The sequence below is a fragment of the Pseudomyrmex gracilis genome, unplaced genomic scaffold, assembly GCF_002006095.1.
Source record: "Pseudomyrmex gracilis isolate BER0280 unplaced genomic scaffold, ASM200609v1 scaffold_17, whole genome shotgun sequence".
Lineage (NCBI taxonomy): Eukaryota > Metazoa > Arthropoda > Insecta > Hymenoptera > Formicidae > Pseudomyrmex > Pseudomyrmex gracilis.
In genome coordinates, this window is record NW_018020601.1 from 1,293,057 (window position 1) to 1,308,242 (window position 15,186).

General features: G+C 36.3%; 2 protein-coding genes across 3 annotated transcripts; one reads left to right on the forward strand and one right to left on the reverse strand.

Moving 5' to 3' along the window:
• LOC109864144 (UNC93-like protein MFSD11) lies at positions 1–6,055 on the reverse strand. Its single transcript, XM_020445084.1, has 2 exons — positions 5,730–6,055; positions 1–2,001 (listed from the first exon to the last, which is right to left on the reverse strand). Exons 1-2 carry the CDS (start codon positions 5,820–5,822, stop codon positions 706–708), a joined length of 1,389 nt encoding a protein of 462 aa, XP_020300673.1. The 5' UTR covers positions 5,823–6,055; the 3' UTR covers positions 1–705.
• Positions 6,056–7,630: 1,575 nt separating this feature from the next.
• LOC109864079 (rho GTPase-activating protein 44-like) lies at positions 7,631–14,533 on the forward strand. Of its 2 annotated transcripts, XM_020444943.1 has the most exons (10): positions 7,631–8,316; positions 8,863–9,016; positions 9,110–9,395; positions 9,514–9,738; positions 9,888–10,185; positions 10,262–10,501; positions 10,602–11,380; positions 11,921–12,099; positions 12,428–12,475; positions 12,557–14,533. In XM_020444943.1, the coding sequence occupies exons 1-10, from the start codon at positions 8,264–8,266 to the stop codon at positions 12,860–12,862; spliced, it is 2,568 nt and encodes an 855-aa protein (XP_020300532.1). In that variant the 5' UTR covers positions 7,631–8,263; the 3' UTR covers positions 12,863–14,533. The 2 variants fall into 2 exon arrangements, with proteins under 2 accessions (XP_020300532.1, XP_020300531.1); XM_020444942.1 differs by having other exon boundaries at positions 7,632–8,316; positions 12,428–14,533.
• The last annotated feature ends 653 nt before the right edge of the window (positions 14,534–15,186 follow it).

A 15,186-nucleotide genomic window follows, 5' to 3' on the forward strand; every position in this document is an offset into this window, starting at 1 on the left:
TAAAACGAGGCTAGTTGGGCCACTTTTTATTCAAACAATTTAATAAACATCTAATAATTTTACAAACTACCGCTTGTGTTCACTCGTTGACGGTTGGACTACGCAGACGACGTATGCAGCGTAGTAGTCTCCGCGCTTTCTTATGCAAGCATCAACATGTCTTTATACATTTTAATTATTAAAATATTTGCAACTCCCAACTTGTCTCTTGACCCCACTTGCCCTTACTACACTTGAAAACCGTCAAATAGCTTCACAAGAAAAAAGAAATATAATAATATAAATAAAATATAATAATCTGTAATAAATGTAATGACTCCAATAAAATATGTAGAAAATTTTGAATACATATGTGTAGAAATTGTAGAGATGACCATGATAACACTCGATCAAAAAATCTAATCTTGGAAGATAAAATTCGCTATAACACATTGCAACCGTTTTTAACAAAACCAAATTCAGATTATATCATAACAAAACATATTTGTTATACAATATTTTCATTTGCAAAAAATATATTGTACTTGATTATTGGAATTGCGTCAATGCGCTGCGCTCGAGCTACCTAGTACTCGTTATGTTTCAATTGTGACTTATTATTGTCCTGTGATATTTTCCATTTAGTAACCACGTTTGTGACTCGTGCGCGTTTTCCACTCTTTTTATTACTTCACATCCTAAACAATACACATCTGGCTACCTTTATCAATCTTCTCCGTTCGTAGCGTGGACCAACGACGGATTAATCTCTTGCGGTGATTCGTTCTTCGACTTCTTGGCCTTGCGTTCGACGTAACAAAAAGTCCCCGTACCCAGGAATATAGTTATAAGCAGCACAAGTAGTTGCACGTGCAGTCCGACTTTGGTACTGTACGAGAAGCTGACGGCAGCGGCGACTGATTGGCAGAACTTGAAGAGAGCGAAAGCTGGCGCGCTCTCCTTGACGAACAGCACGCCCAGTAAGGAATAGACCTGTGTATTAAAGCAGGCGTCGCCCAAACCGAGAGCGAGACTGCCTGCCATTGCGAGGATCGGCGAAGGAGGGTTAATGTAGCTTATGGTGTCTGTATCCCCGAACAATGCCAGATTCGGCAGATTCAGAAAGATGCTGATAAAGGCGAACAGATGTACGTGCAGACCGGTGATCACTACCGCCCAGCTGCCGCAATTGCCAAATATCTTGGGCATGAAGATACCGAAGATCGCACCACCAACGACCTCACCGATTCCAATAAAAATACCGGATAATCCCACAAGCCTCTTCCTGTTGTCGCCTATTTTCTCAGTAAAGCCAACACTGCTCGAGTACACGCCGGAATAGAAGGTAAGCTCGAGACCAGTATAAATAAACGTCAAAGAGAGCAGCAGCATGTCTGGCGTGAGGAAGAGTTTGATCGCATCTACAAAGGCGCACCAGGCAGCCTGCAGAGGTTTCTGGCGCGTCGGTTCCGGCATACGCAGCTCTTTGTCTGCGCTGGAGACGCCTTCGGCCTCACCGAGCGTCAGCCTCTGCGGCGATTTTTTCAGCGTTAACAGCACGCCGATGCCGATCACAGCTACACCAGTCAGCACGCTGAAAACGATCATTCGTTGTTGGCTGTCGATATTGGACTTCGTGAACATAAAGAAGACGAACAGGTTGCCGGCGAACTGCGACATCTGGAAGATCGCCCAGAATACACCAGCGTTACGCGACATAGTCTCGTCCTCGCTGTTCTCCGTCAGGTATTGGCCGTGTCCGGTCCAGATGAAGGCGGCGCCGACTCCAACCACGGCTGACATGACATACAGCAGAACGTCGTGCGGATAGAAGAACGAAGCAATGAACAGAACGTAGCTTAAGGCGCCAGTAAGAATCGCTACGCGTGGACCCAGTACCGAGATGTACGACGGCGCCAGCCAATTAAAGCTTGCGAATAGGCCGTAAATTATTGCCAAACTAAAATAAGCGTCACCGGTGAAACTCTTGTCCTCCTCATGGATGCTGCTTAGGACAGTTTTCTGCGGACAAACAGGATTTATGCGAGAAAATAAATCAACATTTGTTCAACTCGTTTCATTATACCGTCACAAACTCAATTTTAGATCGGTTGTTAAAAAAGTATTATAGTAAGATTTAGACCAAGAATTGCTGGATAGGTTTGTAGTTTTCTAAGTTTTTTTTATAGAACGTAGGTCTCAAATGTGTTATAAATATTTACGAAAGAAATCTCATTTACAAAATAGATTACAGAGCAAACGAAAAAATTGTAAAAAAAAGAAAAGAAAAAAAACCATTAGTGCATTAGCAACGAAATTAATAATTAGTAACTTCCAATTAATTTTTTTTCTTTGTGAGATTTTTCCCCTTAAATATTTTCTTTGTGAGATTTCCCCCGTAAATATTTATAACACAGAGACTCACGGAACGAGGAACGAAAAAATTTTGAGGCACTATTGTATGTCGATAACTTTTGTTAAGATCCTAAATATATATTTATGTCGATAACTTTTGATAAAATCCAAAATATATATTTCTGTTGATAACGTATGATAAGATCCGAGCTTTGCAATATCGTAAAAGATTAGAAATAATTCTTTACACCGGCCTCAAAATAATCTTGTGCACACACGCAGAGATATTCGAAAAGATATTATCGATCGACAAGAAAGAAATGTGAAACAATAATCGTTTGTATTTTTTGCCAGAAACTTTGAATTGCTTGTATGAAGCGAAAATCTTGAATACGAAGCATGAAAAGTGAGTAAAAAAATTGACAGAACTTGTAACGTTTAATTAATAAGAATTTCTATATAACGGTTTTTTTTATTGCTCGCAAGCTGTTTTTTGTTACAGAATTCTGATTCTTTGGTTATTTATAGTTGCAACTATGTGGCGAAGTGCAAAACATACGAAATACATTTAGCGGTATCCAGTTGCCCGGTGTTGATTTAGACAAGTTTTAACAGATACAATTATCGTCAACGTCTAAGATGCTTCATTTCACACGAACTTTCTCCTTCGTATTTTCTCCTGCACCATTCTTTCGCCGGACATCGCGAATTATAAGTCGAACGGAACCCAATTAGAATAACTCGCCGACACCGCGTCATTGCTCCAATTTCTTTATCTCAATAATGACCTGATTGCGATCTGACAGAGGGCACGTTACGTATAATTATACGAGAGCACTAGTATAATTAACGTTTCTAATTAATGCAACAAAATGTAATTTAAAAAAATGTAATTAAATAAAATTAAATGTAATTAAATAAAAGTGTAAGAAATCTCTTTTTTTCTGGAAAAAAGAACATCGTCGAGGATTTAAAAAAAAACAGACAACTATATAAGTACAATGTAAGAAAGAAAACTCTGGAACGTTAATGAATCGAGTCATTAGCATCCGAGACGCTAATGACGCGACAGAAAATAATTCAAATATTCTACAATCTGCGATATCTTCAGCCAGCAAATCAAAACGCGCGAATGTAAGCGCCCATGAATTCTCGTGCGAGCAAGAATTACGGTCAATTTTATTTGTCGTGTGTTAGTTAAAAAAAGAACAAATAATAAATCGCGTTTAAGAATATCGAAAGATATTATATATCTTACAGATATATATATATATATATATATATATATATATATATATATATTATTTATATTTATATTATATATCTTACAGATAACAGCGGTTGTTGGAATGGAGGGCACTTGAATCTCTTTCGTAAATCATTCTCATGATAGCCGGCATATAAATGTTATGTAAGTCTCTTTAAAAATAAGCAACAGTGTGATGTAAAACAAACGACGCCCGAAATATTATTTACATACAAGATGTGATCGAATGAAAAAGATTCGCACCTTAATGGCAGGAGATAAAAATTGAAATTAAGATATAATAAAATAATAAATAATGAAAATCGGGCAATATTAGAAAAGAATGCAAAACGAGACAATTTGTTTTTATTATACCAAAGTATTATTACAAACAAAAAGATTAGATTTTGTAATACGTCACATATAAATGATTATTGCACGCCCATATCATGTGTTTTATAAATCGATTGTTTTGCATTGCCGAAAGCGATGTCGATAACGATATCGTGTGTAATTTAGAGGCGTTTCACTTCCGGTCTCCAAGTATTAGCGAACATTTATTGTTCTTTGGGTCAACTTTCTAAATCGCAATACTTAAACGCGTTTGATCGCTTGTTTCCAAAAATTATATAAGTAAAGTGTTTTGTTACAGGTGTAAAACTTATAGAATTAGAGAATTATATAAATAAAATTATAGAATTAAATATTGTAGCTTCAAAATCTCTCTTAGCAAATTGTATTTTTGTTTACTTATTCGAGAGTATTTTATGTTTATATGCTTCTTTAAACATTTATTTTCAAAATATCAGATAATGTGTGATCAGTTTGTGTGTATATGAAAAAGAAAGTACATACTAAGCCTAATCTAAGCAGACCGTGTGCTTTATAACTGGAAGATGAAATAGAACTTTCAATGTTATGTACTTTTATAAAAACGCTAAAAAGAGAATTGCCTTACATTATCCGCTCAGACTTTAAAACGACGGTGCTTGAGCACAAACAAGAAAGTTATAAATATTAACCCTCAAACTGCAAACCAAGATCATTCTTGTCCTCGCAAAATCTACTTGCGTTTACAACTTACAGACGAGGGAAGAGAGAGAAATCCGACCCCGTCTTAAAAAGAGATTTATAAGAGGGAAGCGTAACGGCCAAATTTCAGATCTCCAGTACAACTTCGATAGCCACAATGACAAAACAAAATTTAAAAAAACAAAAAACAAAAAATCCAAATATTTAATAAAATAAATTAGCACAATTTTTTATGAAAGCTGTAACCTTCAATTATCTTCAATTGAGTACTTTTTTTAAATTCAGTCAATTTCTTGGAAAGTTACGATTTTTTAAACAACACTACATTTCGTGTTACTACACTCGAGTATAACTTCATTTATACTAAAACATTATTTAAACAAATTAATTTTTTAAATTATTTTACAGATCAATTAAACTGTTTTAATTGATTTGTAAAGTAGAAGGTTTAAAGATAATACATAAATTTTTTCAGAATTTTTCTATAAATTTAATATAGAGGAAGATACGGTAAGACATAAACGATCCTAGTTTGCGGATAGAAGATGCCAAGAAAAAACAGTTTGCAGTTTAAGGATTAATCTTTCTACACACGAACTATATGCGTCTTATTAATTATGACACATACACACACTTTATATTATTTTATACTTTAGTATATACTGTAGGGAGTACCATATTGTGCGGCTCAGGGGAAGTATTTCCCGGAAATTTCTTCTCTAGCTGCTTTTAGTACTGCGCGCTGTTTTTCAATCTCGGGCCGCTGGCGGAGACCAAAGAAGAACGACGCGCGATAGCAGAAGCATCCAAAGGAGAAATTCCCGAAAAATACTTCCCCTGAAGCACAATATGGTGCTCGCTACTGTACTTAATATTAATTTCGTGACGTTTTTAAGGATATCGTTGTGCAACTCTGCGTTTCACATACATCTCGACTAAGCAAATACAATTTGTATGTCAAATAATGCGGAAGAGACAAGATAATAGAGAAAGATAGAAAAATAGTGATAAAAACGGTTATATCGCGAACGACAATGATGATAGCAATAATCACAGAAATGTGCGTACGACATTCTCAAGTAGTCACTTGTCATGCTCATATTTGTCACACACTCACCTCTATGTTGCTCATTGTTTGAAACGCTGTAAAAACAAACATAAATCCCAGGCTGAGAGTCAGCACATTGATGAAGCCTCGATTTACCGTCATAATTGCAGAGCGATTTCGCGTACTCGTTTACATGTACGTAAAAACAGAAAGACCGTGTCATATGGTTCGCGTTTCCGCGTGAGTTTTCCGTGCGTAGCTGTTGCGATCAACTTCGCGTTGACAGACGGTTGTCGTGTGAGCAAATAAAAAAATGCACCACACTGCATTGTGGTGGAACATCAAGTGAACGTCAGCACATGATGTAAAGACAAGGGTATGGGCAGAGAGAAGCCTGAGAGCGGCCACGGCCATAAGAGTTTCTGTCATAGCTTTTCTCTGGACATGATTCTATTCCGTGCTGAGTTTGTGGACATGGTTCTATTCCGTGCTATGAAAACACCGACGTGGTGGGGATACGCACACAAGCGAGAACCGTCGTCATACATCAACATAATATGTCTGCACACTTCCACGAGCGCACACGGACAACGGTCTCGCTTGTGCGCGTATCCCCACCACGTCGGTGTTCTCATAGCACGGAATAGAACCATGTCCACAAACTTAGCACGGAATAGAACCATATCCACGAAAAGCTATGACAGAAACTCTTAAGCCTATGTCACACTACGGATTAGGATTGAGATTGGATTGCAATTTGGCCAATCAGAGAGAAGATCACTAAACTTAGGATTGGTTTTCTTTTTTCTAATTGGTCAAATTTAAATCTAATCTCAATCCCAATCCGTAGTGTGACATAGGCTTTATGGCCGTGGCCGCTCTCAGGCTTCTCTCTGGTATGGGCTATCGCACACAAAAGGTTTGTTGCCCCAACATGCTCCTACTCGCCTCAACGCGCTCTAAAGCCCGTTCTACATTGATCGCAAGCGCAAACGCAAGGTATAGATCTCGTAGAATTGACCAATCACGCTGGTCAATTGGCTGATTTGATCAATATGATTAAGGTACCTTTTCATAAAGCAGCACGCTGCGGCAGCAAAACATCACGTGACTCGAATTTTCTAGGACTGCTTCCGGTAGGTATATTTGCTGCTCTTTATTTACCTAACTTTCACTCGATGTCATTGGGTGCGTTCAGACAACTCTACAGTTGCACAACAGTTGAGAGATAATCACTTCTGATTGGATCATACTTTTGGAACCGCAGCAGATTTTGAAGAATAGTCCTATTATAAGTGATGATCTCTTCACCGTTGAGTTGTCTGAACGCACCCATTCTTTGCAAAGTTTAAACGAATAAAAAGCAGCAAAACCGAGAAAATTTTATTGTTGATACTTATGCAATAACTATATAATTTCATCAACACAAAGAATGGCATCGAATAAGGGTTAGGTAAGAGCAGTAAATATACCTAGCGGAAGCAGTCCTAGAAAATATAAGTCACGTGACGTTTTGCTGCCGCAGCGTGCTGCTGTATGAAAAGATACCTTTAGTCAATTCTACCGGACCTGTTCCTTGCGTTTGCGCTTGCGATCAATGTAGAACAGGCTATACATCCGTCTAAGATTTATAACCTTCTAATCATTTATCCGCATGTGTGTCACAATTCTTATATATATACTCGGTTATTAATTTTGTTAATGTATTTCGATTATTAATTGTGTTAATGTATTTTGATTATTAATTATTCGTTTTACCGCTCCAATATGGACGATGTTGGAGGGACAACTTTCCTATTGGCTGTTGAGAAACAATGCGTAAATGCACACCTGTATACTTACACCATGGTCGCCCCTTTATCGCTTGGTGCTCCTCTATCGCCCTCACTACGCTAGTTTTCATTCCTACTACTTTTCTTGTCCGCCAATCACCGCGTCACTAAACAAGGATAGAGACACGAGTGAAAGCATTTATCTTTGTCTGAGGTTGGACCATTCTTTCTCCACAGAGAAGATAGGGAACGCGCAGTCTATTTCTTATATGTCTATGCTTAAAAAGCTCGAGCGGATTTTTATTGTGTGACGTAAGAGTGTCACGACTTGCACTACGGTTTCTATGTTGGCCGGCTTTAGTTTCAGTTGAGAGCTGATGTTAGTGTTTGTTCTAAAGTAAAACAGGGAGAAAAGAAGTGCGAGAGAGAAAAAGAAAAAAAGAGGAGACGACAAGGTGCAAAAAATTGGATTCACTTAACCCAAATCTTTCAATACAACCGGACGAAAGATTGCTTGACCGAATATCATTGTTAACCTTTATCAATGCGAGAACTTTATCGGTGTGCGAGAATAGATTGACCGCAAACATTTTGATCACCAGCGCCGGCTGTGAGATCATCGTACAAACATGAATTATGACAGACGCTCACTCTTGCCGTAACACGAAGGATTTTCTAGTTCCATTCGTTTTTTCGGGTTATCGCACGCACGAGCTGTTGAGAATGCACGGGCGTGAACGTGCAACAACAAAAAGTGTCGATGTGTAAAAACAGTTGTGGACCATCGTCGATTAGGACGATTTTGCCGGAGTGTCAACAGTTCAGTTAACCATGAAGAAACAGTTTTTCCGAGTAAAGCAGCTCGCCGATCAGACCTTCTCTAGGTAGTTAATTTAGCATAAATTATCAGCTATGTAATAATTCTTTCTGCCTTCTATCACAAACAGCGATATTAGTATTGTCTGCTATAGCAAGTGTCTTCGACTATTTTGTTTTTCTGTCTAACTATATATTCATATACATTTGATTAAATATTTCTATACAGCAATAATTTCGGTGAAAAAAAAAAGACGTAACTTCTCACTTGATTTTATTTTGCATTAATATTGTGTATTATACCTTATATAAGAAAAATTATTCACAGTAGATGTGTCTTTTCTTATCAAATGTCTTATCAAATGTTTTCTTTCATGTTGAATATCAGATTTTATTGTGTGTACTTGTAACATATATTATATATAATAGTAAATCTGATTCTCCATCTAAAAACTTGGTCAAAGTCTTTCAAACTGAATTGGTTTTGTACAGCTGTTACATTGAATAGATTAGAAGTGATAAAACAGGATATACCAAAGATAAAAGATAAGATTTTCTTGCAATCTAGTATATAGTGTATATTGGTGTAAAATTTTGTTCCTCTTTGGTTTTAGAGCTGGAAAAACTGAGGTATTAACAGATGATTTGGTAGCTGCAGACAAACATGTAGAACAGATCAGAGCAGCTCTCACTGGTCTCAGCAAAAGATTTGGAAATATACAGAACCAAGCTAATACACAGGATCACGCCATTAAGGAAAAACGTTTGGTAAATAGACAAGTTCATATACTTAAAGACTCAGATAGTTATTACTAAGCTTAAACATTGGAATACTCATGTATTACAATCTTTTTTATTTAGAAAAAATGCCCTGAATATGTGCTTGGACAAACTATGATGGAAAATGCTGGCGAAGAGGGTCTTATGAGTTTTGCATTGGTGGAATGTGGACGAGTACAAATGTCATTGGCTAATGAAACTGTAGAGCATGAAGCAAAAGTTGAGCAGTATGTTGCTGCTCCATTACAACATATTTTAGATACCGATGTGCCGAGTATAGTGAAACATAAGAGAAATCTGGCGCGTCTTATTTTGGACATGGATAGTGCTAGAACAAGATATTTTCAGGCACTTAAGCACAGTACTGGTAATTATTTAGCAATATTTCTAATTCTTTAAAATTTGGGAAAGTTTTCAACAATTTATTTAAGTATCATTATTATATAAACATTTGTTTTCTTAATAAAGTTTAATATTTTACATAGGTGCGGGTGCAACAAAAATAGACAATCTAAAGGAAGAATTGGAAGATGCCGAGACAAAAGTTGAGCAGTGCAGAGATCAACTGGCTGCAGAAATGTTTCAGCTTATGTCACGGGAAACTGAATTAGCTCAAACAATTATTCAATATGTAAAACTTCAGCGAGCATATCACGAAAGCGCATTGCATTGTCTCGAAGATCTAATACCTGGACTAGAGAGTTATATTAGTAAGTTTATTTTTTAAAATAAATAATGTACTACAGAAATGCTTCGGGTATGAAAAAACTTGATTATAATTAGTAATAAGTTGATAAATCAATTGTCAGCAAGATAACAATTAAAACTAAGACACTAATGCTATATAATAAATTTATAGATGATAACGAGATGAAGCCGGTCTATGGATATCCTCTTGAGGAACATCTTAGAGTAACAAATAGAAAAATCGCACTACCTATACAACTATGTGTGTCTGCGCTTTTACGTCTGGGTATAGAAGAAGAGGGTCTTTTCAGAATAGCCGGCGCTGCTTCGAAGTCGCGACGAATTAAGTTGAGCTTAGATGCTTGTTGCCTCACTTTAGGAACTGCTCTCGAGTATAAAGATCCTCATGTTATTGCTGGCGCGTTAAAATCATATTTGCGAGAATTACCAGAGCCTCTGTTAACATACAAGTATTGATTTTTTTTTATTCACGACACAATTGATAGATATTGTAACTATACACACATGACATTGTTTGTGATTTAGACTGTATCCCGAATGGATGGCTGCGGCAAAAATTTCCAATAGTGATACCAGATTGCGAGCTCTCTGGGAAGTATTGTACAAGTTACCACCGGCAAATTTGGAAAATTTGCGATTTTTAATTAAATTTTTAGCTGTACTCACGAAGAATCAAGATATAAATAAAATGACGCCGCAAAACATTGCCATAGTCATCGCGCCAAATCTGATTTGGAGTCCGCAAGAGAATTCAAATACGATAGTGTAAGCATATTTTTTATATATTTCTCTTTGTTGTATACACATTATATTTCAATACAAGAATAATGTTTCTATTTAAATACTTGTGTTTCTGTAATTACAGAATGAACATGAGTACTGCAAATAACTCTAGTCTTATAGTAGATCAGTTAATTACATACGCGGATTGGTTCTTCCCCGGCGAAATAGATTTCGATCGCGATCTAGACATCATGAACGACACGGAGAATCAGACTGTAGATATGCGACGTTGCATATCTAACAGCAGTCTCAGTGATTACGAGAGTCCGACGCAAGGCAGTCCGAAACCAGCAGCTCGTCGGAAGAATAAACCGGCGCCAACGCCGCCGAGTGGAACGACTCCGGATAGACAAGACAAAAAGGAAGACAAACTGCCTCCGACACCAGATAAACCACCGAGAGCTTTAACGTCCACTCTAAATCGGTCGACGTATAAAACTCAGAAACACGAAGCAAACACGGACTTGATACGACATGAGAGCAACGTGAAGAAGCACGAGAAGCCGTCGGAGTCAGATAAAAGGTCTCAATTGACCTCGGAATTGATTTTGTTTGATGCTAATCCTATCAATAATCCAGAAGAGTTTGGCGCTCACCAAGGTGGTGTCTTCATTTTGACGGAAGCGGAGAAAGATACCCAAGATCTGCAAAGATACGACACCAAGACAAACGTACTAAGTGCGAAAGAAAAATCAAATGGAGACTCGTCCGACAACATTACTAAAACAATCGCGGACATCGAGCATAGTGATAATGCAGCTCAAAAGCCAAAACCAATACCTACGGAGAAACCGTCTACGTTAGAAAGAAGAAGACCAGTCGCAGCACCAAGAAATATAACAAATATCGCACATACCACAGGTGAACTATTCTTTACATCTTAGTCTCTCATACTATTGTAGTATATATATTTATACAGATTATCCCACCTAACTTGAGCATTTTAAATATTTACTCGTTTATTTTCTATGATACGAAAAAATATCAGAAAAAAACATTATTCGGTTCGAAGAGGCAAATATTCTGATAAGCAAAAACTTTTTCTCAAGGTCATATTTTTCGAGATTTCAAGGTTACCGAAATTTTTTAAAATAGGATTACATATTTTTATCGTAGCCACGTTATAACTGTGGTCAAGATGAATCAAACGACCTATAATACTATGATCTTTACGTGACTTTGAATACGAAAAATTCATAAAAGTTGGACAGTTGAGACGATCAAATAATATGAAAAGATTAATGAAGAGGAAAATTGAAGATAAAGTTAGAGACTTCCTGTATAGTAACTTACTATTATATATTTGTATATTAATTTACTATTATTATATATTTATACATTAACTTTCATTTTATCTTAATATTAATATAAATATGTGTGTAATGTTTAATTCTCTCACAGAAGAAGGAGTTGAATTACGTAAAAAGTCAGATAACAATATCACAAACGTGCATGTATCTCCGAATGAGAGAAGTGGTAAACCGGCAATTCCTGAACGTCCACCTGGTTTGGTTCGTCCGTCGAGTCTCATCAGGCAACAACCGCGTCCCACTAACGAGAATCCAGAAGCCGATTCAGGAGTGAGTAAAGAAAACGCAAGAAAGATTTCTTTCGGATGTATATGAAATACGATAATCGTGACACTTATTCTTACTTTGAAATCTGAACGTCTCAAGAGTCATTTATATTTATTTATTTGTAATAAGTTTAGTTCGAAGTGGACGACACAAATAACACTTCGCCTGGATTTCACATTTTAAAATAACGTAAGGCCTTATGTAAACTAAAAGTTCTATACGCAAAGTTTACTCACGCTTGCATATTTGTTCTTGATTAGTCAATTTTTTTATTATTCTAACGTACCGTAATAATATACGAAACTAAGTGTTCCTGTTAAATCGTCTACAGCTTTTAACACTTGAACGGGCTCACGTGTATTCCGTGGACAAACAGCAGGTCAGTATAATACAAGTGCGTGGAGGTAACAACGCCAACCCCGGCGAAAGCATTGGCAACACGGCAACTTCGAACTTGCAGAGAAGCCCAAGCGTAGGTAGCAGACCATCTTCGATATCGTTGTATGGTGCCGAACGTCTGGAGATGTCGGAAAGGCCGGACGAGACGTCGTCGCACGAGCAGGCAAAGGCGCACGCGCGAACAAGATCGGAAGGTAACATCGTTGACGTACAGACGCAGACCAACACGATAGTGACGATTCTCAAGTCGCCGCAGCAGAAACCAGCCTCACCGAGAGTCCTTCAGCGACCGCCAAGGCCGCAACCGCCGCCACCACCGCCGCCTATTGCACGACCTAAGTCAGAACAAGAGAGCACCAATCTCTAACGAAAGTTAATACGAAAAAAGTGTGAAAGACAAAACATCGTGACTTCCAGAACATTCTTAAACATTCGCCCTTATATCTTTATTGTTGAAGATGCCGTTTTATGCATGACAATACGTGTGATTAAGTAGAGTCTACATATTATGCAAGAGTAATGATTACTTACAAAATTGTTGAAAAATCTGTAAAACCGCGACCGCGGTTGTATTTACATGGAAGAACATCGACAATCAGTTCGTCGAGAAGAGAAGTGCGTATATGTAGATTTTATAATATTCGGACATAGTTATTTCTCTATTTTTTCTTTATTTTTTTCATGATCTCTATACACGGCTTTTTATATAGAACTTATCGTGTTTGAGCGAATAGTTGAAAAGAACGTTTCAAATTGCCATTGTGCGGAAATATAGAGAGGGAGGAGAGGTTTGAGTGTCCATTCGGATGTTAAGTTTCCTCTATTCGGCAGTACGCCGTGTGTTATTTCCAAATTGTCTTAGGTATACATATGTACATTATATTTGCATTGATAAACGATTATTATTAATATTAATATCGACTTTTATACCTTTATCGGTGAAATCATATTATACTGAAATGCTCAAAATGGCCGCAATTGAGAAAAGGCTACAGGTTTATGTATGCTTTTGTCTTTCCCTTTTTAGTGAATTTTGATTCGCCACTTTCTCTGGCGTGTTTTTTTAATTTTTCAAATAAAAACTAGATAAAAATTTAGAGATACAGACAGCTCTTTTGCTGTCTTACTCTCCTAACTCTGACAGTTCGATTGAAGTAAACAGTCCAGTAGTATAGCATACGGTTCACTGATTTTTACTATCGCAAAAGGAAAAATACAAGCTCAAAATATTGACAAGCTAATATTATTCTGAAAGTATGTATCTACTGAAAGTAAGCTTTAATTGAACTTTTTCATTGTGAGACATTAAAGCGTACAAAACTCTACGTGCTTGATATGCGGTGAATTAAAAGAATCGACTCTATCTCGTAAGACATAACGTCATCTGCATTTGAAATTGATTTTTATTTGTATGATATATATCCAGAAAGCAGAAAAAAATTAGAATTGACGTTTGAAAACAAATTGCAGGATCTCTATATTGGAATTGATTCAACGGGTGATATTCGTTAATGCGAAGAGAGATCATTTATTAATATTATTATATAAAATACCAAAAAACACGTATCAGCGATTTTAGTGAGACACTAAAAATATAATATTTAATATTATTTAAAAAACTGACAACACACATTAAACAGTTTTAGTTATACGCTTAAATAATGATTAAAGCGCGTGATGACGAAATTTAATTGAACGCTTATATCGCACTCGGAACGAATTTCTCGAGCGCTATAAGCATCAATAGCAATGAAAAGAGAGTTAACATACATAATTGAACACATATTTTTACAAAGTTAAAATTTTTAATCGCGGAATATCTAACAATAAACTCGTGATTCTGTAATTGAATTATCAAATTAAGATAATCACACTGAAAAGTTGAACATATATATATATATATTCATTGTACATATGTTATATGCATATCTCTCTCTATATACGCATCTACAAAAGAATGTTATCAATTATATAATATGATTATAACTTAGTGCAATTATATAAATTTTGTTATTAACTTTGTTACTTTTCAGAAAACTATAATTATTTTATATTTTATCATGTAAATATACACGAAACGAATATTATGTAATTTTTTTTTAATCGATTGTCTGTTAGAGTTTTCCGCAGGTTAGTTTTAAGCAAAGTTTTATAGTGTGTCACGCAAAAAATAAGATCTTGAGTTTGTTGTACTATCGAGAATGCTAGATTTGTAACGTTAAAAACTTTAAAGCATTTCGAGGAATTATGTATCACTTACAATTTAGATGTGTAGCTTGATGTTAAAATTTATCTACTATCTACAATTGGCTGTATATTCTAATAATGTTGAATTTAAAAAAATATTTCGAGATACAAAATTATTTTGATCGACATTGAAATGTTATATGTGCAATAAAAGCAATCTGGCATAAAAAGACGCGTTATTTGAATTAAAAATTTTACTGGACATCCACTCAGTTTTTGCGGATAGATACGATATGTTACGTCACATGGTCGTAAGAAAGTGTAAAACATTTATCTCAGAGTAAATCGCACATTACTGCATGAATGTATATTGACTAAACAAATCTCAAATTGTACACACATGTTAAAAAGATGCCGATACTGTTTTTTCTCGTTATTTCTAAGATTTTATACTACCAATAATTAACAAACCTTGCATTCTCCGCGAATTTTCTGTGCACTTGG